The sequence below is a fragment of the Indicator indicator genome, chromosome 16 (genome assembly GCF_027791375.1).
Source record: "Indicator indicator isolate 239-I01 chromosome 16, UM_Iind_1.1, whole genome shotgun sequence".
In the NCBI taxonomy this organism is placed as follows: Eukaryota; Metazoa; Chordata; class Aves; order Piciformes; family Indicatoridae; genus Indicator; species Indicator indicator.
In genome coordinates this window covers 862,238-880,719 of record NC_072025.1, presented here as the reverse complement: position 1 = coordinate 880,719, position 18,482 = coordinate 862,238, and the positions used below count along the sequence as shown (strand labels likewise).

Here is an 18,482-nt window from a genome sequence, read left to right as displayed (position 1 = left end):
TGCTGGCTCCTCACAGGCAGCCTGAGGTCCCATGGCTGCAGTCTTGAGCTGCTGAAACTTCACTTAGGATTAGTGTGGAGCATCGCTCAGGCTTTGCTCGGCAGCGAGTGGCTCATGTGGTGCTGCTGTGTGATGCAGGGGGGGCAGACTGGCTCTGGCAGCTTGTCTGGCTGTGTCACTGCTGAGATACAGAGACTGGAGCGGTAGGAGGTGGTTAAGGTGCCCGTTTGCCTTTCAGACATGCAAATGTTTCTCTTGCCGTGAAGCTGCTCGGTGTCTGTAGGAGGTGCTGCTTTTTTGGCTGACTAAAACATTCAGCCTGCTGCCACCCCAGGGGGGCAGAGCCTGGCTGGGCGGTAAAAAACTGCAGACGAGCTGTTTTTCTGGAACTGCAGCAGGCCATTGTTTAGGACATCAGCCTGTGGGTTTTTTCCCTTTCTTTCTTTACAAGCTTATTTGACAAATGACAAAGGAAACTGCACTGTGTTCAGTCTCCAGGGCCTTGGTCATGCTGCTTCCCTCCTCCGCCACCCTGCCCCAAATGTGCGTTGGGGCTCCACAGCCTCTGGGCATGGCAGGTGTCTCTCTGGAAGCAGAAGCTCAGTGGCACTGAAACCCATCTCCTCTGCCCTGCTTCTCCCAGTATGAGCTTTCCTATTGATCTCTCTGTCCCTACAAGATCATTGCAGAAGGGTGGACTTTTCAATCCAAAAATGCTGTGGGGACTGGAACATCCCTGATGAGGAAATGACTGAGAGAACTGGGGCTGTTTAGCCTGGGAAAGAGCAGCCTGAGGAGGGAATCTTATCAGTGCTGATCAATGCTTTTCAAGGATGGATGTCAGGAGGATGGGACCAGGCTTTTCAGGTGGAGCCCAGTGACATGACAAGGGGTAATGGGCACAAACTTAAACATAAGAAGATCCATCTAAACATAAGGAGGATCTTTAAGGGTGACACAGCTCTGGAGCATGCTGCCCAGAGAGGCTGTGGAGTCTCCATTTCTGAAGATATTCATAACCCACCTGGACATGTTCCTGTGTGACGACCTGTGGGTGAGTCTGCCTTGGCCAAAGGGATTGGATTTGATCTCCAGAGGTCACTTCCAACCCTCATCATTCTGTGATTTCTGTGATTGAGAGTAGTTGGTGGGTGCAGGGGAGTTCTTATCTGTCTGTCATCCCACTTCTGCTTCCTCTGGAGGTTTAAATGTCCCTCTGTCTAACCTTGCTGGTGATGCCAGCTGACAACAGTGACCCTCCAAAGGCTTTGGCCTGGCAGACTTGCTCAGACAAGTCCTGCTCCCTTCTAAACAGGCTTTTTGTCCAGTCCTGCAGCAATATTTTAGAGGGTGAAACACTTGTTTAGAGCATAACTTCCAAAAGCACATGCCTGTGCTCATCTAGCAGCCAGTGCCAAACACTGTGTCAAAGTGCCAGCTGTGGCTGGTGATGTCAGTGTGGGGCCTAGCATGCTGCTCTGCTCCTGTTCTGTGCAGGCATGTGCTTCTGTGTGCCTTCAGTGGCTAGGAGGGCTGGCACCCTGCAGCAAATACTATTTTGCTCTACAGGAAGGCTTCCACTGCTCTAGTGGAGGCTGTCCCTGCTCACTGCAGGGGGAATTGGACTAGATGAACTTTGGAGGTCCCTTCCAAGCCAAACCATTCTATGTTTTGTGTATAGAGAAGGATCTTAAGCAGAGGACTGTTGTGAGGTGAGAGGGTTTCATGTATTTTTTTGGTGTTTGGTTGTTTTTTTTTCCCCTTCTGGGCAAGGTTCTGTTCCCAGACAATTTGACTAAGCCAGAGGAGGTAAAGAGCATCAGCACTGCTCTGGCTGGTTCTGCTAAGTGGCCCTGCCAGGCCCAAGCTAGATCAGAAGTACAGAGGACAGCTTAATGGTGATAGAGCTCTGTCAGCCTGGGCTGTCAAATTCAGCAGATGCTGTGTTGTGTTCTTCATATCTTAAGGTCAAGGCATTAAGGTGTCATCAGCATGATAGTGGTAAGGTCATTTATTTACCCCAAGCCCTTCCCTAAACTGCCAGTGTTGGTACACCCAGCTCCTTAGGGCTTGTGTCATCCATCTCTTACAAAATGACCTTGGTCAAAGCTACCAGGAAGGTCTAATTTCTCACAGCTTCAAGGTCCTGGTTAGGTGCTGAAGATCTCTTATTGTAAGGGTGACAGAGCACTGGAGCAGGCTGCCCAGAAAGGTGGTGAAATTTCCCTCTCTGGTGACTTTCAAGGCCTCTCTGGATGCATTTGTGTGACCTGCTGTAGGTGATTCTGCTCTGGCAGGGGGCTGGACTCAACCTTGAGGGGTCCCTTCCAACCTCTGCCGTTCTATGACCTTAAGTAGTAAGTCTAAACAGCATGTGGAAGCAGGAGGGTGTTCACAGAGTCTGGTTGGGTGTTACCATTTGCCTTTCCCAAGGTGTGCTGTGAAGTGCAGTGTGCTGATGGAGTCACCTGCCTGAGATGGGACAAGCTCATGCTGAGTGCCAGCTCAGTGATTGGTAACTGGATTCACAAAATCATTTGGGATCTTTAGGGGCCTCATAGGAGGTTAGGGGTTGGAAGGGACCTCTGGAGATATTCCAGTCCAACCCCCCTGCCAGAGCAGGGCCATAGAATCTAGCATAGGCTGCACAGGAACACCTCCAGAGAGGGCTGGGAAGTCACCAGAGGGAAACACCACAACCTCTGTGGGGAGCCTGTTCCAGTGCTCTGATCTTTACAGTGAAGAAGTTCTTCCTCATGTTTAGGTAGGACTTCCTGTGCTGTAGTTTTCATCCATTGCTCCTTGTCCTGTCACAGGGCATAGTGAGCAGAGGCTGTCCCTTCCTTCCTGACCCCCAGCCCTCAGCTATTGATGTTGATCAGATCCCTCTCAGCCTTCTCCTCTCCAGACTAACCACCCCCAGGGCTCTCAGCCTCTCCTCCTCAGGCAGTGCTCCAGGCCCTTCAGCATCCTTGTAGCACTCCCTTGGACTCTTTCTAGCACATCTCTGTCCTTCCTGAACTAGGGAGCCCAGAACTGGATGTAATATTCCAGGTGAGGCCTCACCAGGGGAGAGTAGAGGGGGAAGATGATCACAGAATAAAATCATTAGGGTTGGAAAAGACCTCTATGGTCATTAAGTCCAACCTTCTACCTAATACCTCCATGGCTACTAGACTATGTCCCAAAGTGCCACATCTACTTGGTTTTTTGAACACCTTCAGTCATGGTGACTCCACCACCTCCCTGGGCAGCCTGTTCCAGTGCTCTGATGATGCAGGAATTAAGAGAATCATAGAATTGTCAGGATTGGAAGGAACCTCAAGGCTCATCCAGTTCTAACCCCCTGCTGTGGGCAGTGGCACCTCACACTAGATCAGGTTGATCAGAGCCACATCCAGCCTGGCCTTAAAAACCTCCAGGGATGGGGCATATTGCAACAGCCTTGTCCTGACAGCACATCCCAGGGAGGGCTGAGCTGAGGAGTGGTTTGTGAAATGCCTCTTGTCCTGAGCGACCTGAGTGCCCGCAGGCTGGCACTGTGCCACCCTGGTATTGAGGCTGCTCCACAGAGCTCTTCAATCTGTCAGCGCTTGGCTGCCCTGCTCAGAGACAGAGCAGGCTGCTCTGAATCCACTCCTTGCAGCTGCAGCAGCAAGCCAAAAGTCAGAGCTGGAGTGCTATTAAAAGCTCCCTTTTCTTTCTGTCCCCTGCAAAGGACCCTTGGCATGTGCCTTTTGCAGCAGCTCTGAAAGCTTCCAGAAGCTCTCTGGCCAGCCAGGCTGCTGCATGTGAGGATGAACTGTGGTGATCCTTCAGTGAGAATTTCCCCTGTGGATATGAAAAATACTCTGCTGGTTGCACTTAGGTGGTTGGAGGGTTGGGTTTTTTTTCCTTAGTCTGAGTAGTTACTTGCTGTTTGCTGCTTTGGTTTTGGATCTTCAGGGATGCTTTTGACACCAGTGTGCATCAGAAATGGGTTTCTTCTTCTGCAGGCTGCCTGCTTGGGAGGGGAGACACAGCCAACTTCCTGGGAAGACCCGTGGGTTTATTGGGTGATTCCAGGGCTCTAGTTCAGGTGGGTGACCTCTGTCAGGCTCTTGTGCCCTATCCTTCAGAATTCAGAGCAGGGAGTTAGAGCAGGATGCCTTCAGGTTCAGGGGGTGAGAAAGATTTGATCTCATGATACTGTTTCCTAGGCTACCTGCAAAGACCAGTTCCAGGGGACACGACCTGATGGCTACACAAGTGTAAAAGAGGAAACATTCAGGGCTTTTACCACCAGGGAGGTGGTAGAAGTCCTATCCCTGGAGGGTTTTAAGGCCAGGCTGGAGGTGGCTCTGAGCAACCTGATCCTAGTGTGAGGTGTCCCTGCCCATGGCAGGGGGGATGGAACTGGGCAATCCTTGAGGTCCCCTCCAGCCCTGACAATTCTGTGTTGTGGCTGTAGGTACAGAGTGAAGCTGAGTCAGACCCACTGGCATGCCGTGGGGTCTGCAATGAGCTCAGTGCAGCCCACAGAGCATGTGAGACCTGTCAAAGCTTCTGGAGTGGATGAAATCCCATCTGCTAGCAGCAGGATGTCAGCACTTCCAGGCCGGGAGGTTACGAGTGGGTCAGTTGTAGCTGGCAGGGTTTTGCTTGCTGGTAGGTGCTGAAACTTGTGAAGATCCCTTTAAAGGCCACTAATGCTGCTACTTGAGAGCACTCATACTGGCCTTACTGGTTTGCTAGCAGTGGTGAGAGCTGAACAGCCCTGTAGCAAGCTAGAGCGCTGACAGATGTGAGGCTGACATAAATGGGGCAGAGCAGTTGGATCCTGAAATAACTCTGGGAGCTCCTGATGACTCCTTGAATCTTTGCTGGTGCAACCCAAATGGGAGTTCTGGTCCCACATGCCCCCATAAGCAGGGGGTGAGGTGCAGACCAGCAGTGCCTGGCAGCAGTCTGCTCTATGGGAGCAGCCACTGTGCCCGAGTGCTGAGGAGGAGGAGGGCGGTGGCGCTGGAGTGCCTGTCAGCAGCGAGGCCCAGGCCTGGGATCAGCTGCTTTTGCTTTGCCTCTTGTACTGTTTAGTGACTAATCAGATTTTTGAGCCTGTTTAACAAATTCAGCTGTCTCCCTTTGAACAATGCCCTGGCTGTATTTTTAAACACATCACGTGGCTTCAGAGAAGTCGGCAAAGCAGCAGAGCAAGCGTTGCTTGCCAGGGCTGGGAGATGCTCTGCCCTGCTCCACGCTCTGACAAGGGGAAGAGCAGAGCCTACTCCCCACCTCCAGCCTCTTTCCCTCCTGGAGCTTTTCCTTGCCTGCCTGCTGCCCCTTGAGCACTGCCCAGGGTAAGTACCCCTGGGCCAGCAGTGTTCCTGGGGCTGCCAGGTTCTTCTGGGGCTACAGTGTGTGGGGTGTGTTGCTCGTGGGCAGGAGGTCTCTTTCCAAATGTGCTGAGAGATGTCCTGTGCTGCAGCCAGAGTGGCTCTGCCCCCTCTGCTGAGGGACCTGGGGTTGTTCAGTCTGGAGAAGAGGAGGCTGAGGCCAAACCTTATTGCTCCCAACTCCCTGAAAGGAGGCTGCAGTGAGGTGGGGGTTGGTCTCTTCTCCCTGGTATCAGGTAGTAAAAGAGGAATGGCCTGAAATTGTGCCAGGGGAGGGTTAGATTGGAGATGAGGAAAAATTTCTTTGCTGCGAGAGTGGTCAGGGATTGGCACAGGCGGCCCAGGGAGGTAGTGAAGTCCCCATCCCTGGAGGTGTTCAAGAAATGTGTGGCTATGGCACTTTGGGACAATTTTAGTGGTCATGATGGTGTTGGGTTGATGGCTGGACTTTATCTTGGAGGTCTTTTCCAGATGAAAAAAAAATCTCAGAAATGCAGAGGGAGGTGGGCCTGTCAATGGAGGGAAAATGGCTGTGGCTGAGAGCTCCTGCAGACCAGCTCTGCTCTAGGTTTGCAAGCAGATTACTCAAGGACCCACTTGTACCTGTCTGGGGTTTCTGTCAGTGGTGTGAGGTTTCTCCCTCTAGGATGTGGCTGGAGATGCCAGTTCCTTGATGGGAATGCCACAGGATAACGCAGCTTGAGATTGGCAGCCACCTCTAGTACTGGTGTCAGGCTGCAGTACGCTTGAGCGTGAGGTCACTTTTTACTTGCCTGGTTTGGGCAGTGGATAATTAATCCTCTTTTGGGGGGGATTATTAATCTTTCTCTGCTGCTCAAAATCTGGGTTGGTCCTGGCAGAATGAGATCAGGTTGGGCTTGGAGGAGACCAAGCTGTCTCAGGCTTACTTTGCTGAAAGCTTCCATGCGAGCTGCCTTGTTTTGCAGCCTCTGAATAATTAAAACCATTTCTGAAGGCTTTGCTGCTCTTAGCTGGTTTGAAGACAAAGCTTGCTGAGGCTCCTTCCTTTTGCCTGAAGCTGGGTGGTGGTGTGTCCCTGTGGGATCCCATGTGGCCAAGCCTGCCCTGCCTTCCCTCTCCTCCTGGGTAGTAGTTGACCTGTGGAGCTGGACAGGCCTTTGAGCCCGCGGTGGGCTGATGTTCTGCTGGGAGGGGACAGCTGTTTGTAGGGGGGAATTTGCTTGCCTCCATCCTCTCCTCAGTGGGAGGAGAACCTGTTGTTGTGCAGGGGAAGCAGACTGGTGTGTGCTGGTCTGTTGGTCCTTGGGCAGAGGCCTGACCAGGCAGGCTGGCATTGAGGCAATGGGGACAGTACTCACTGCTGATGGCAAAGTCTTCTTAGCCAGCAGGTGAGGCGGCACACTGCTGGCTGCCTGTAGCCAGTTCCCTCAGGAGCTGTGAAGTAACCCACCCCCAGGCCTGGCTCCTCTCAGCCTGGCTGTTGGTGTGCAGCAAAGCCTGTCTGTGAGCCCACTTTGTGCCCCCCCCATTGCTAAAAGTGCCCCAGCATGAGCAGTGTTTGTGGGCCCTGCCAGGCTGCTGCTGGGCACTCCAGCTGTACAGCACCATGCAGCAGCTCATGGCAAAGACTTGGGGCTTTTCAACCTGGAGAAGAGAAGGCTCCAGGGAAGACCTTTTGGAGGCCTTCCAGTACCTGAAGGGGGCCTACAGTAAAGCTGGGGAGGGACATTTTACAAGGGCTTGTAGCAATAAGATGAGGACAATGATTTTTGAGCTGGAAGAAAGAAGATGTAGACTGGAAATGAGGAAGAAATTCTTGAGACTGAGAGTAAGACCCTGGAACAGGTTGCCTAGGGAGGCTGTGGACGCCCCTTCCATGGAGGTGTTCAAGGCCAGGTCAGATGAGATCTTGGAGCAACCTGGGCTGGTGGGAGGTGTCCCTGCCTATGGCTGGGGGAGGTTTGAACTTCAATAATCTTTAAGGTCCCTTCCAACCCAAACCATTATATGGAAGGGCATGCAGCTGTTCTGGAGCAGTGTGGAGGGTTGGTAACCCCCTGGCTGTGCCACCTCCTGAGTGTGCTGTTGGTGTGAGGAGCCAGGAGCCCAGTCCTATGCTGGGCCTGTGCAGGGAGGGAAGGAGCTGTGTCATGCTGCAGCACTAGCACTCACAGGCTACTTCTCTTGCAGTTCTCAGCATGCTGAGTAGCCCTCTTGGGAATGTCCTGGGGAAGCCCCCGCTGGGTTTCCTGCCTCTAGACCCTATTGGATCAGACCTGACAGAAAAGTTTTCCACACCCACACTAAGGAATTCCCGCCTGGACTCCCGTTCCCTCCTGGAATCCCGTTCCAGCAGCCCCTCCGACTCGGACACCAGCGGCTTCAGCTCTGGCTCTGACCACCTCTCAGACTTGATTGTAAGTTTGGGTTCTGCTCTGTGCTTCCTAGTGTCCTGCTGCGTTTTTGGGGAGCACAAGACTGCTCCCAGGGAGTGCTGGTGAGAGCTGCCACATTGATGCAGTGGGGTTCTCCTGCACCCAGGGTATAGCAGAGCTGCTCATGCAGTCCTCCTTCAGCACAAGCTAGCAGTAGAATTTTATTCTTGTTGTCTTCTAAATAACGGTTTGGCCTTTGTCCTTGGAGCCCCTCACATGTTAAAGTTGCTCCCAGAGGGGAGTCCAAGTGCTTGAGCTGCTGTGTGGCAGGAAGGTGTCTGTGCTCTGAACCTATCAGGGAGGTGGATTGATTAGCACAGCTGCTTCCAGGCTCCAGCCTGGGCTTCTCAGGAGCTGCTGTCCCTGCCTTTCATTGCCCTTCCCATTTGCTGACTGTGCTTCTCCATCTCAGGACTGCTCTTGGAGCAAGCTGGGTCTAGGCTGCTCCTGTTGCCTAAAGCACAGCTAAATTTTGGAAGGCAGTGAGCAAGGCGAGTGTCCGTCTGGCTGCCCCAGTCCCTGCTGCTGGTTCCACATCACGGCCTGAGCAGCAGCTCAGTGCCAGCAGGGCAGCCTGGCTCTGGCCAGCTCTCTGGGTGCTGCTGCATGGCTCAGCCTCAGGACCTGAGGCTACAGCCAGGGCTGAACTGCTCTGAGTGCTTCTGTGGCCTTGATGACCACCCTGGGGTGGCTGTGAAGGACATAGTTAGCTTGATGTTGAGCTGCTTCTCCTGTGACAGGACAAGGAGCAGTAGATACAACTGGAACAATGGAAGTTCCACCTCAACATGAGGGAAAACCTCTTTATAGTGAGTGTGCTGGAGCTCTGGATCAGGCTGCCTGGAGAGGTGGTGGAGTCTCCTTCTCTAGAAACTTTCAAGCCCTGTCTGGATGTATTCCTGTGTGACCTGCCCTTGGTGACCCTGCTTTGGCGGGGGGGGTTAGACTCGATCTCTGGAGGTCCTTTCCAACCCCTACCATTCTGTGATCCACCCTGGAACATTGAGATATACCAGGCAGGGATGCTGCAAGTGACTGCAGCACCCTGGGCTCTGGTGGTGGGCAGGCTTTGGTGCTGACCCTGTTCATGAAGGTCAGCCCCTGCCCAGCAGAGCCTCGCTGTGGGTGGCTATGCTGCAGCAGTGCACGGCTGGCACTCCGAGCTGCACTCTCTCACATCCCTGCTGTTTTATTCATTATTCCACCTTCTCTTACTCCTCCTAGCCTGGGAGAGGCACGTTGGGTCTGCAGCCAGTCAAGCCTATTTTGCTCTGACAGGCTGGAGAGCTGTGCCAGGGAGGGTGGGGGCTGCCTGCACAGCTCCTGGGGGCTGCCAGCAAGCCCTGTCTGCTGCAGCAGGGCCTGTAGCACAACATGAGCTACTCCTGGGGTGGTTGGTGCTCCCTGGGGGTGCAGCTGGCCTTGAGGCTAAGCAGGTAGCTGCTGGCTTTTTGGTTTGCAAGGTGCATCCTGCTTTATGATCCTTGCTGCTGGTAATTTGGCATGGGCTGAGCTGGGGAACAGCTGCACAGGGCAGGCCTTTCCCAGGGAAGCTCTGCTCCTGTCCTTCTACTTTCCTGCCTCTGCCAGACCTCTAAGGGGTCTCAGGAGAACATGAGATCAGGTAGAGCCCCTTCTGCTGTGGGTGATACCTGGCCCCCAGTGTTCATGCTCTTGCTCAGAAGCTGGGTTTGACTGTGGACTTTCTCTTACAGTCAAGCCTTCGCATCTCCCCACCTCTGCCCTTCCTGCCCCTTGGTGGGGTGTCAAGAGACCCTCTAAAAATGGGAGTGGGCTCCCGGCTTGATCAAGACCAAGCTGCCCTGGCTGCAGTAACTTCCTCCCCATCTGGGGCACTGAAAAGATGGCCTGGAGCTTCTGCATGGCCTTCCTGGGATCTCCTGGACTCTCCAGAAGACCCTTTCAGTATTGAAAGAGAAGCCAGGCTTCACAGGCAAGCAGCAGGTAAGTTAATGGTGGGGCTCCGCAGGCTTCAGCACATCATGGTGATTGTCCTGTGCTTCTGGGAGGGCAGCTAAGTGCAGATAGTGTGGCTGGAGGTGTTTGCAGCAGATCGTACCTTTCTCTATGCACAAGCCTTGTTCTGGGGTCTACCTGCTGGCAGGAAAACAGGCAGGTGGTGTAGGCAGCTGCCTGTGGGTGCTGCAGCTCTGCTGATCCTATAGCTGTGAAACATGAGGATGTGCTTAGAGACCTGTGGGAAGGAGATGGTCCTGTTCTGAGTGGTGCTTCTGCTTGTCCAAGCTGTGAATGAAGCAACCTGCACCTGGAGCGGGCAGCTGCCACCCCGGAACTACAAGAACCCTGTTTACTCCTGCAAAGTGTTCCTGGGAGGAGTCCCCTGGGACATTACGGAAGGTGAGCAGCCCCAGCTCTGCATCCAGTTGGGTTTCCTCACAGGGAAGACATTGGGTGGAGCTTTCTCAGGGGAGACACTGACTTCCCTGCTGTAAGGCTCCAAGGAGACCTTATAGAGGCTGAGTAGAGTACCTGAGAGACCTGAGTAGAGATGTAATAGAGTACCTGAAGGGGGCCTACAAGAAAGCCCCTTAGCAAGGGCTTGCAGTGATTGGATGAGAATATATAATGGCTTTGAGCTGGAAGAGGGGAGACTGACTAGAGATGAGGAAGAAATTCTTTCCAGTGAGGGTGGGGAGACACTGGAACAGGTTGTCCAGGGAGGCTGTGGATGCCTCCTCCCTGGAAGTGGTTAAGGCCAGGCTGGATGAGGCCTTGAGCAACCTGGGCTGGTGGGACTTCCATGGCAGAGGTAGGAACTGGATGATCTTGAAGGTGCCTTCCAACCCAAACCATTCTGTTTTGTGGTTCTCTTCCTTGTCTGTAGCTGGACTGATGAACACCTTCCGTGTGTTTGGCTCCCTGAGTGTGGAGTGGCCTGGTAAGGATGGCAAACACCCACGCTGCCCTCCCAAAGGTAATATGCCTAAAGGTAATAGCCACACGGTAGGGTTACTTTTTCCCCATGCTATGTTACAGCACAGATGCTGGGATGCTGGCTGCATGCTGGTGACTGGATGGTGTACAGAGCACCCTAGGGTAAATGTCCTGCTCTCACTTGGGCTGCAGAGCACTGTCACCCCCTAACCTGCTATACCCTTAGCAGGGGAAACCTTCTCCAGGGCTTTTGGAGTCCTACCTTGGTGTTGTTTCACTCTGGGTAAGAGCCACCAGTTCCCACTGCTGGTGTGAGTGCCCAAAGCTGGCCCTAAAGCATGTGCTGGGAGTGTAGGGAGAGCTGTCAAGCTGTGAAGGCTGAGCAGCACCCTGGGTGCAATCCTGCCTGGAGCAGCTGGGCTGATGTGTTGTTAGCAGTAACAAGTTACAGGGGGAGGAGCCAGCAGTTTGTAGGCTTGGTGCTGCCAGGTGGCTTCACTCAGTCACTGGAGCAATGTGTGGGACAGGGCTGGCACTGCTGGAAGTGGTTTTAAAGCCATCAGCTTGTACTTCTGGGCTGTGAGACGTCCTGAAGGTGAAGCAAAGTGTTTTCCTCCCACCCATGCTGTGGTCAGACTGGTGGTGGCCACTTGTCATGTCTAGAGGTGGCTTTGGGGGTGGGGATGGCCCATGTGGCACTGGAGGTAGGCAGCCTGCCTGCTTGCCCTCTGCCCAGGCTCTGGGGCTCTTGTGTGTGAAGTCTACTGGGGAGGTGCTGCAAATCACTGCCCTCCCCCAAGAAGGGGTTGGAGAGCAGTGCTGGTGGTATCTGAGGGATGTTTGGTGATGTCTGCAAACTGGAGTGAGCTGTTTCTCCTCTGCTCCAGCTCTAACAGCTGCTCCATTCCCTTCCCCTCCAAAGGCTATGTCTACCTGGTGTTTGAGTCGGAGAAATCTGTGCGTGCTCTGCTCCAGGCCTGCTCCCAGGACCTGCTGAGCCCTGATGGACTCAGTGAATACTACTTCAAGATGTCCAGCCGCAGGATGCGCTGCAAAGAGGTGAGCAGAGCCAGGAGAGAGGAACCCTGCAGCTGACAGCAGGGGGATGCTGCTGAGGTCCCTGGGGACAAGGTAGTGCATGGTGTCACTGCTCCAGGAGAGCAGAGCTAAACCAGAGCAGCAGAAGCCAGGCTGGCTCTTGGCCATTGTTAACTAGCATGTTCCTGGGCCAGGGCTGGATGAGGTCAGATCAGTGTTTGTGTCCATCTCAACAGCTTGCTCCAGGCCACAGTTCCTGACGTTCCTGGATCTGTGGCAGGCCCTGGCTTTGTGAAGCTTTGGATAGAACCACAGGGTCACAGAGTGGTAGTGGTTGGAAGGGACCTCTGAATATTGAGTCCAACCACCCTGCCAGGGCAGGTCAGACAGGAACATATCCAGGTGGGCCTTGAAAGTCTCCAGGGAAGGAGACTCCACCACTTCTCTGGGCAGCCTGCACCAGTGCTTTGCCACCCTCAAAGTCAAGAAGTCCCTTCTCAGGTTCAGATGGAACTTCCTGTGTTCATGTTTATGCCCAATACCTCTTGTCCTGTCACTGGGGACCACTAAGAGTCTGGCCTTATCTTCCTGACACCCACCCCTTAGATATCTGTAAGCATTCATAAGATCACCCCTCAGCCTCCTCCAAGCTAACCAGACCCAGATCTCAGCCTTTCCTCAGAGCTCTTCCAGTCCCCTCAACGTCTTAGTGGTCCTGCACTGGACTCTCTACAGTAGTTTTGTCCTTTGAGCTGGGGTGCCCACAACTATAGACAGGACTCCAGCTGAGGCCTCAGCTGGATAACTGGAAAGGGACATGAGAACAGGGATTTTACTGCTTTGTGTGTCTTCCAGTGTGGAGACAGGCTTGGATCTCTTCAGTGTTCTGTCAGACCTCATCTGCTTGCAGAGGGAAGGATTTTCATGCTCAGCATAGGCAGATCTTTTGAATCCACAACTAAATGCAACTGTTCCACAGTGCAGCTGTGTCTGCCTGAACTGCAGGCACTGAGGCTGCCAGGGCCTTGAGTTTGCCTTCCAGACAAAGGGGACCTTACCAATCCCAGCAGAGCAGGGTGGAAGGGAGATCATCCAGTCCAACCCCCTTGCTAAAGCAGGGTCTCCCACAGCAGCTTGCCCAGGATCATGATGTCCAGGTGGGTTTGGAAGCGCTACAGAGAAGGAGGCTCCACAACCTCTCTGGGCAGCCTCCCCCAGGCCTCTCCAGCACCCTCACACCAAAGAAGTTTCTCTTCATCTTCAGATGGAACTTCATGGGTTCCATTTTGTGCCTCTTGCTCTTTGTCCTGTCACTGGACACCACTGAAAAGAGCCTGACTCCATCCTCTTGCCACCCATCCTTTAGCTCTTGCTGAGTGTTGAGCAGGTCCCCTCTGGTGCTGCTTCTCCAGGCTTTCAGCCCCAGGGCTCTCAGCTTTCCCTTCTCAGAGATGTCCTTCAGCATCTTCATAACTGCCCTGTCTCTCTTGAACCAGGGAGCCCAGAATTGGACCCAGTACTCCAGATATGGCAGAGCAGAGGGGCAGAGAACCTTCCTCAGCCTGCTGGCCACACTCTTCTTAATGTACCACAGGAGGCCGTTGGCCTTCCTGGTTACAAGGGCACACTGCTGGCTCATGGGGAACTTGTCCACCAGTACTCCCAGGTGCATGACCCTATACCTGCCCTTGTTGAACTTTGAGTTTCCCCTCCACCTGACTCAAGGCTGTCAGCCACTCCTCTCAGTTTGGTATCAGCAGCAGACTGGCTGAGGGGACACTGTCCCATCACCTACATCATTAGTGAAGGTGTTGACCAAAATCCAGCTGCATTGAGTTTGTGGATTCAGCTTCAACTCTTATCTAGGCAGGCCCAAGCTAGCCATGCTCCAGACAGCTCTCCTGGTGTCTGGCTTGTGGCAGCACTTCCCATGTGTAGTGATTTAGCTCTTGCAGAGTTTTTTCCTCTCCAGAGCCCTCTATGAGCTGTCTGGCAGCTGGGAGCTTGTGTTGGAGCTGATCTTGTCCCACAGCAGGTCTCTATGCAGGGACATATCTGACTGGGCTGTAAATGTAGGTGCAGGTGGTAGGATTATGCATGGATTGTTTCCTGGCTGCCAGGATCCAGTGTTTTGGATTCTGGTTTGGCTGGAAGCAGTGGTGCAGCAGTTGGGCTTCCTCCTTTGAACAGACCTTGTGGGCTCCCAGGAGGTGTCTGGAGCTGCAGAGCTGTATGTGGACCGTGCACAGCAGGAATAAAATGTTACCTGCAGGTTGAGGGTCTGAGGTGGCACTGAGGAGCAGCACATCAGGTAACTTGGCAATCCCTTAGCCAGACAGACCTTCTTACTGCCAGAAAGACATCTTGGTGCTGGAGCAGGTCCAGAGAAGGGCAACAAAGCTAGGGTCTAGAAGGGCAACAGGGAAGGGTCTAGAGATCAAGTCTTGAGGAGCAGCTGAGGGAACTTGGGAGTGCTTAATCTGGAGAAAAGGAGGCTGAGAGACCTCTGCAACTACCTGGAAGGAGATTGGTCTCTTCTGCCAGGTAATGAGTGACAAGATGAGAGGGCAAGGTCTGGAGTTGCACCAGTGTTAGGTTGACCATAAGGAACAATTCCTTCCCTGAAAGGGTTGCCAAGGCCTGGCCCAGGCTGCCCAGGGCAGTGGTAGAGCCTCTGTCCCCAGAGCCATGCAGCTGTGGTGCTGAGGGAGGTGGTTTAGCAATGCTGGGTAAAGGGTTGGACTCACCTTGTGAAGGTCTTCTCCAGCCTAAGCCATGCCATGACCCTGAGCTGCTGCTGGTGTGTGGTTTCAGGTGCAGGTGATCCCCTGGGTGCTGGCAGACAGCAACTTTGTGCGCAGCCCCTCGCAGCGGCTGGACCCCAGCAAGACAGTGTTCGTGGGGGCCCTGCACGGCATGCTCAATGCCGAGGCCCTGGCAGCCGTCATGTACGACCTCTTCGGGGGGGTGGTCTACGCTGGCATCGACACCGACAAGCACAAGTACCCCATCGGTGAGTGAGAGGCCTGCCAGGGGCAGCAGCCACCCACGGCATGCTCTGGGGAGGCTGCGGCGGTGCCCCCTGCTTATTCCCTCAGTGGGGGCCTCAGGGTGCCAGGCTCTGCTTTCATCCACTCCTGGAGCCACAGGTGATGCTCCTCACGTGCTGGCGTGGGGAGGTGAGACAAGCTGTAGGGAGGGCTGGCAGAGCCCAACGTGCCCTAGCAACTTGTTGTAGTTGAAAGCTTTTCCTGGAGTCCAAAAGCCCAAAAAGAACAGTTAGATTTCTTCCTCCTCTCTCTTTTTCCCAGTAGGGTAAAAGCAAATTAGGCAGGAGAAAGGAGAGATAAGATCACAAAAGTGGTCTGGAATTGGTTTGGAAGAGAGAAGGTAATTTTTAACAAAATATCTATAGCATTTGAGTAACATGGAAGGTTACAAAGGTATAGGGAAAAGGGTAAATAGAAAAAATAGACAAAACCAGGCCTAGCTGGCACTAGATTCCCTTGATGCAAATAGATTCTGTTTGGATGCAGTCAGAAGTGGTCTGGAAGCAGTGTGGGGGTAGGCCTGGCCAAGTGGTAACTGCAGGAAGCAGGAGGGCAGCAGAGATGTTCTCTCGAGCAGGCAGTGGCAAGGGGAAAGAGAGAACCAAGGAAATGGCTCCCCTTAAATATGCTTTGCTGGACAGGAAGGGAGAGTGGAATAGACCTTTGACCCAGGGGACCACTTCCCCCTGGAAGGGGGTGTCAGTGTGAGCTGAAATTCCCCCCACACCAACAATAACCAGGCTAGCTCAGTCTGGAAAGCAAATGAGAGCTGTATTTACAAGCAAATCTACAATCTGTGATGAAATGCAATGAATATGTACAAATATACAAAATTCACAACATTTACAAATATATACAATTAACAGAAAAGCATAACCAAGCTCCCTTTGCTTCCCCTGAGGGGACCTCCCAAGGGGCCTCCCCCTCACAGCCCCCTGGCAGAAAGCAGAGTTAGCTATAAAGCAAAGAGGCTGTTAACTTAGCTTGCCGAGGTCAGTGTGTTATCTCCAGCCAGAAGAGAAGCAGCAGCAGCCAGACAGCCCAGCAAGCTGCCCCGACTGCCCCAGCTTTGTTTTGAGTAGTGGTTCTTAAACATTTCTATCTATCCAATGGAACTGTTTGGAACAATAACAACTTTGCCTTCTTACACCCAATAGTGACTTATTTACATTCTTTAGCTTTCTCTGCTTGAACTTTGAGAAGAAAAACTAAAAAGGCAGTTTCAAACCATCACAGAGGGGGAAAACCAAATCTCTCTTTGCCCACCTGGATCAGGTTTCTTTTGCCTTGAGGCTGGGTTCTTTTCAGCCCCTTCCAAGGATGGGTGTAACCTGGCACCTAACTGCTCACTCCAGAGCAGCTTGAGGCCTTCAGTATCTCTGCAGGCATTACTGAAAGGGTTCCTGCCCTTGTTCAAGGCTGGTAATGGTTGTTAGATGCTGCTTTAGCTGCTCATCCATAGAACCATTTCGGCTGGAAGACATTCAAGATCGAGACCAACTGTTAGGTCACGAAGACCAGTCCAGATGGGTCTTAGCCTGGTTCCTGTTGCCTTTCAGGGACATTCAGCTCCACCAGCTGCTGGACATTCCTGCTGGGAGGCTGCTGGAACAGGACAGTACTGTAGACAGCTCAACTGAACCAGCATTTGTGGGCAGTGTCCTGCCCTCGCTGTCCTGTTGAGATCCTCTTCAGGATGCTATTGCTTTTAGCTGGTAGCACCAGTAGAAAGGCTCCTTCTGACTGGGTCTGCTGAAGGATGATGTGTTCACTTCAGCTCAAGACACCAACTCCCCCAGGCCACTGGTGTTATTGGATGACTCTTGGGGAGCATCCAGCTCCTCTGGGGTCGAAACCACAAACCACTGCAGGCACCAAGTCTGCTGCCCTGAACCATGACCTCTGCTCAGGTAGAACCTACCACAGGTGGAAAGGATGAAGCTTCTGAGGTCCTAGACCAGGCTGTGTTTGAGGGGATCATCCCCTGTAAGTAACCCAGAGAGCAGCCCTGTGCCCTACAACCTCCTGAAGAGGAATGGAGCACTTGCCACATGTCACAAGGGCTGAAACATTACATGTCATGGTGTGTCCTCTGGGCCAAGTGGACAGCACTAAGGTTGCTGGTGTGTGTGGGAAGACCCTTCAGCTTGAGCATGGGGACCAACTTCCCAGGCTGGGGCTGCAGCAGGTTGTGTACCTCAGAAGGGGACCATGAATCCCCTCTGTTGCCAGGCAGGATTGATGTCAGCTTAGTGGTGTGGAGTTGTCATCTATTCAGCACTGTCCTTGGACAGCGTTTGGGCTTTTCTGGTCAAGGATTGGCTTTAGGACACACCTGTGGTACTGCAAGTCTTTACCACTGGGGTGGCTTAGAGGGACAATGCCAAAGGTTTTGGAATGGGTAGAAGTTCATAGTGTGACCACAGGCTAAGGTCCTCCACGCCTGCCTGCCCTCTGCTGGAGTGTGACCATAAAATCTCCTGTGGCTTTGTGCAGCAGGTGAGGTCTGACTCCAGCAGCAGCCTGCTCTCCCACCAGCCCTTGAAGGTTGAGAAACACTCAATTTTGGGTGATGAAATTGCAGCCTGGTTTTGTTGACCTGTCCTGAGATGCTGCCTCAGGCTTGCTTGCCTGCTGGCCCTGGCTTGGCAGAAGGCTCCTCAAGGGAAGACCACAGGGTGTAACCTGTCTGTGCTGAACCATCTTGGGTATGGGGGAGGATGCTGGAGAGACCTGTGAGAAACCTGTAGTTAGGAGGAGGAGCTGCCTTTGAGACCAGCTGATCTGGGTCAGGAGAGGATGCCCTGAGAGCTCTCAGGGGGTCCCACTAGAGATCTCCTAGAAGAAGGGTCCTCCCCAGCACACAGCATGACCCCAGAGCATGCCCAGGCCCTGTGGCAGATGGGCTCTGGGTAAGGCTTTGCTCTGTGGCTGTCAGTGTGGGGTGGAGCTGTAGGGATCTGGTGACAACCAGAGCTCCCCCTGCCCTGAGAGAAGCAGCTGGTAGGTAAGCACAGATGTTCTCCTGCATCTTAGCAGTCCTTGGCTGGGAAGGAGTAGTGCAGGAATGCTGCTGACTGGTGGAGAAGCTGTGAACTGCCAGGCTCTGGGATGAGGGGGAGGCTGAAAATCAAAACTGCTGAGCTGTCTCAGCACCAGCTGATCTCAGGTGCAAGGTGTGGAGGACCTTCTGGGAGTGCTTCCACCCATGAATTCACATCTTAACTGGCCTGGAGGTGTTCCTGGAGAAGCCTTCCTCCTTTCAGCTGCCTGCTGGGCTGTTGTTAGTGCCCTGGGAAGGAAGCAAGCAGAGCTGTGGTGCCTGGGGTACAGTCCCCCTGCAAATCTGCTTCCCTGAACCAGGGAAGGGCCAGTGCTGGCAGCAGCTCCTGCCCTAGGCACTGGGTCAGTCTAACCCTTGTGGTGTGGTTTGTTCCAGGGTCTGGCCGTGTCACCTTCAACAACCAGCGCAGCTACCTGAAGGCAGTGACTGCTGCCTTTGTGGAGATCAAAACCACCAAGTTTACCAAGAAGGTGAGTGGAGCTGCTGGGGACCTGACCCTGTGTGGTGAGTGGCCCCACAGGGAGCCCTGCCACCCACATAAACTTGCCCTATGGCAGTGGGAGGAGGTGAACAGCTCTACCGGCTGTGAGGGAGGACTCATGGTGGAGTTGGGGGTACCCAG

At 53.5% G+C, this 18,482-nt stretch overlaps 1 protein-coding gene across 5 annotated transcripts in view; it reads left to right on the top strand.

Annotated features, from left to right (window-relative positions):
- CPEB1 (cytoplasmic polyadenylation element binding protein 1) overlaps positions 1 to 18,482 on the top strand; it is a 48,031-nt gene that overhangs the window by 28,635 nt on the left and 914 nt on the right. For 2 of the 5 annotated variants that reach the window (XM_054387822.1, XM_054387821.1), the window contains 7 exons: positions 7,548 to 7,774; positions 9,508 to 9,757; positions 10,058 to 10,171; positions 10,659 to 10,748; positions 11,631 to 11,767; positions 14,561 to 14,759; positions 18,236 to 18,330. In XM_054387822.1, the coding sequence (XP_054243797.1) occupies positions 7,548 to 7,774; positions 9,508 to 9,757; positions 10,058 to 10,171; positions 10,659 to 10,748; positions 11,631 to 11,767; positions 14,561 to 14,759; positions 18,236 to 18,330 (1,112 nt within the window). Of the gene's footprint in view, positions 1 to 7,547; positions 7,775 to 9,507; positions 9,758 to 10,057; positions 10,172 to 10,658; positions 10,764 to 11,630; positions 11,768 to 14,560; positions 14,760 to 18,235; positions 18,331 to 18,482 lie in introns of all 5 variants that reach the window. The other 3 variants (XM_054387820.1, XM_054387824.1, XM_054387823.1) reach the window with 2 other exon arrangements.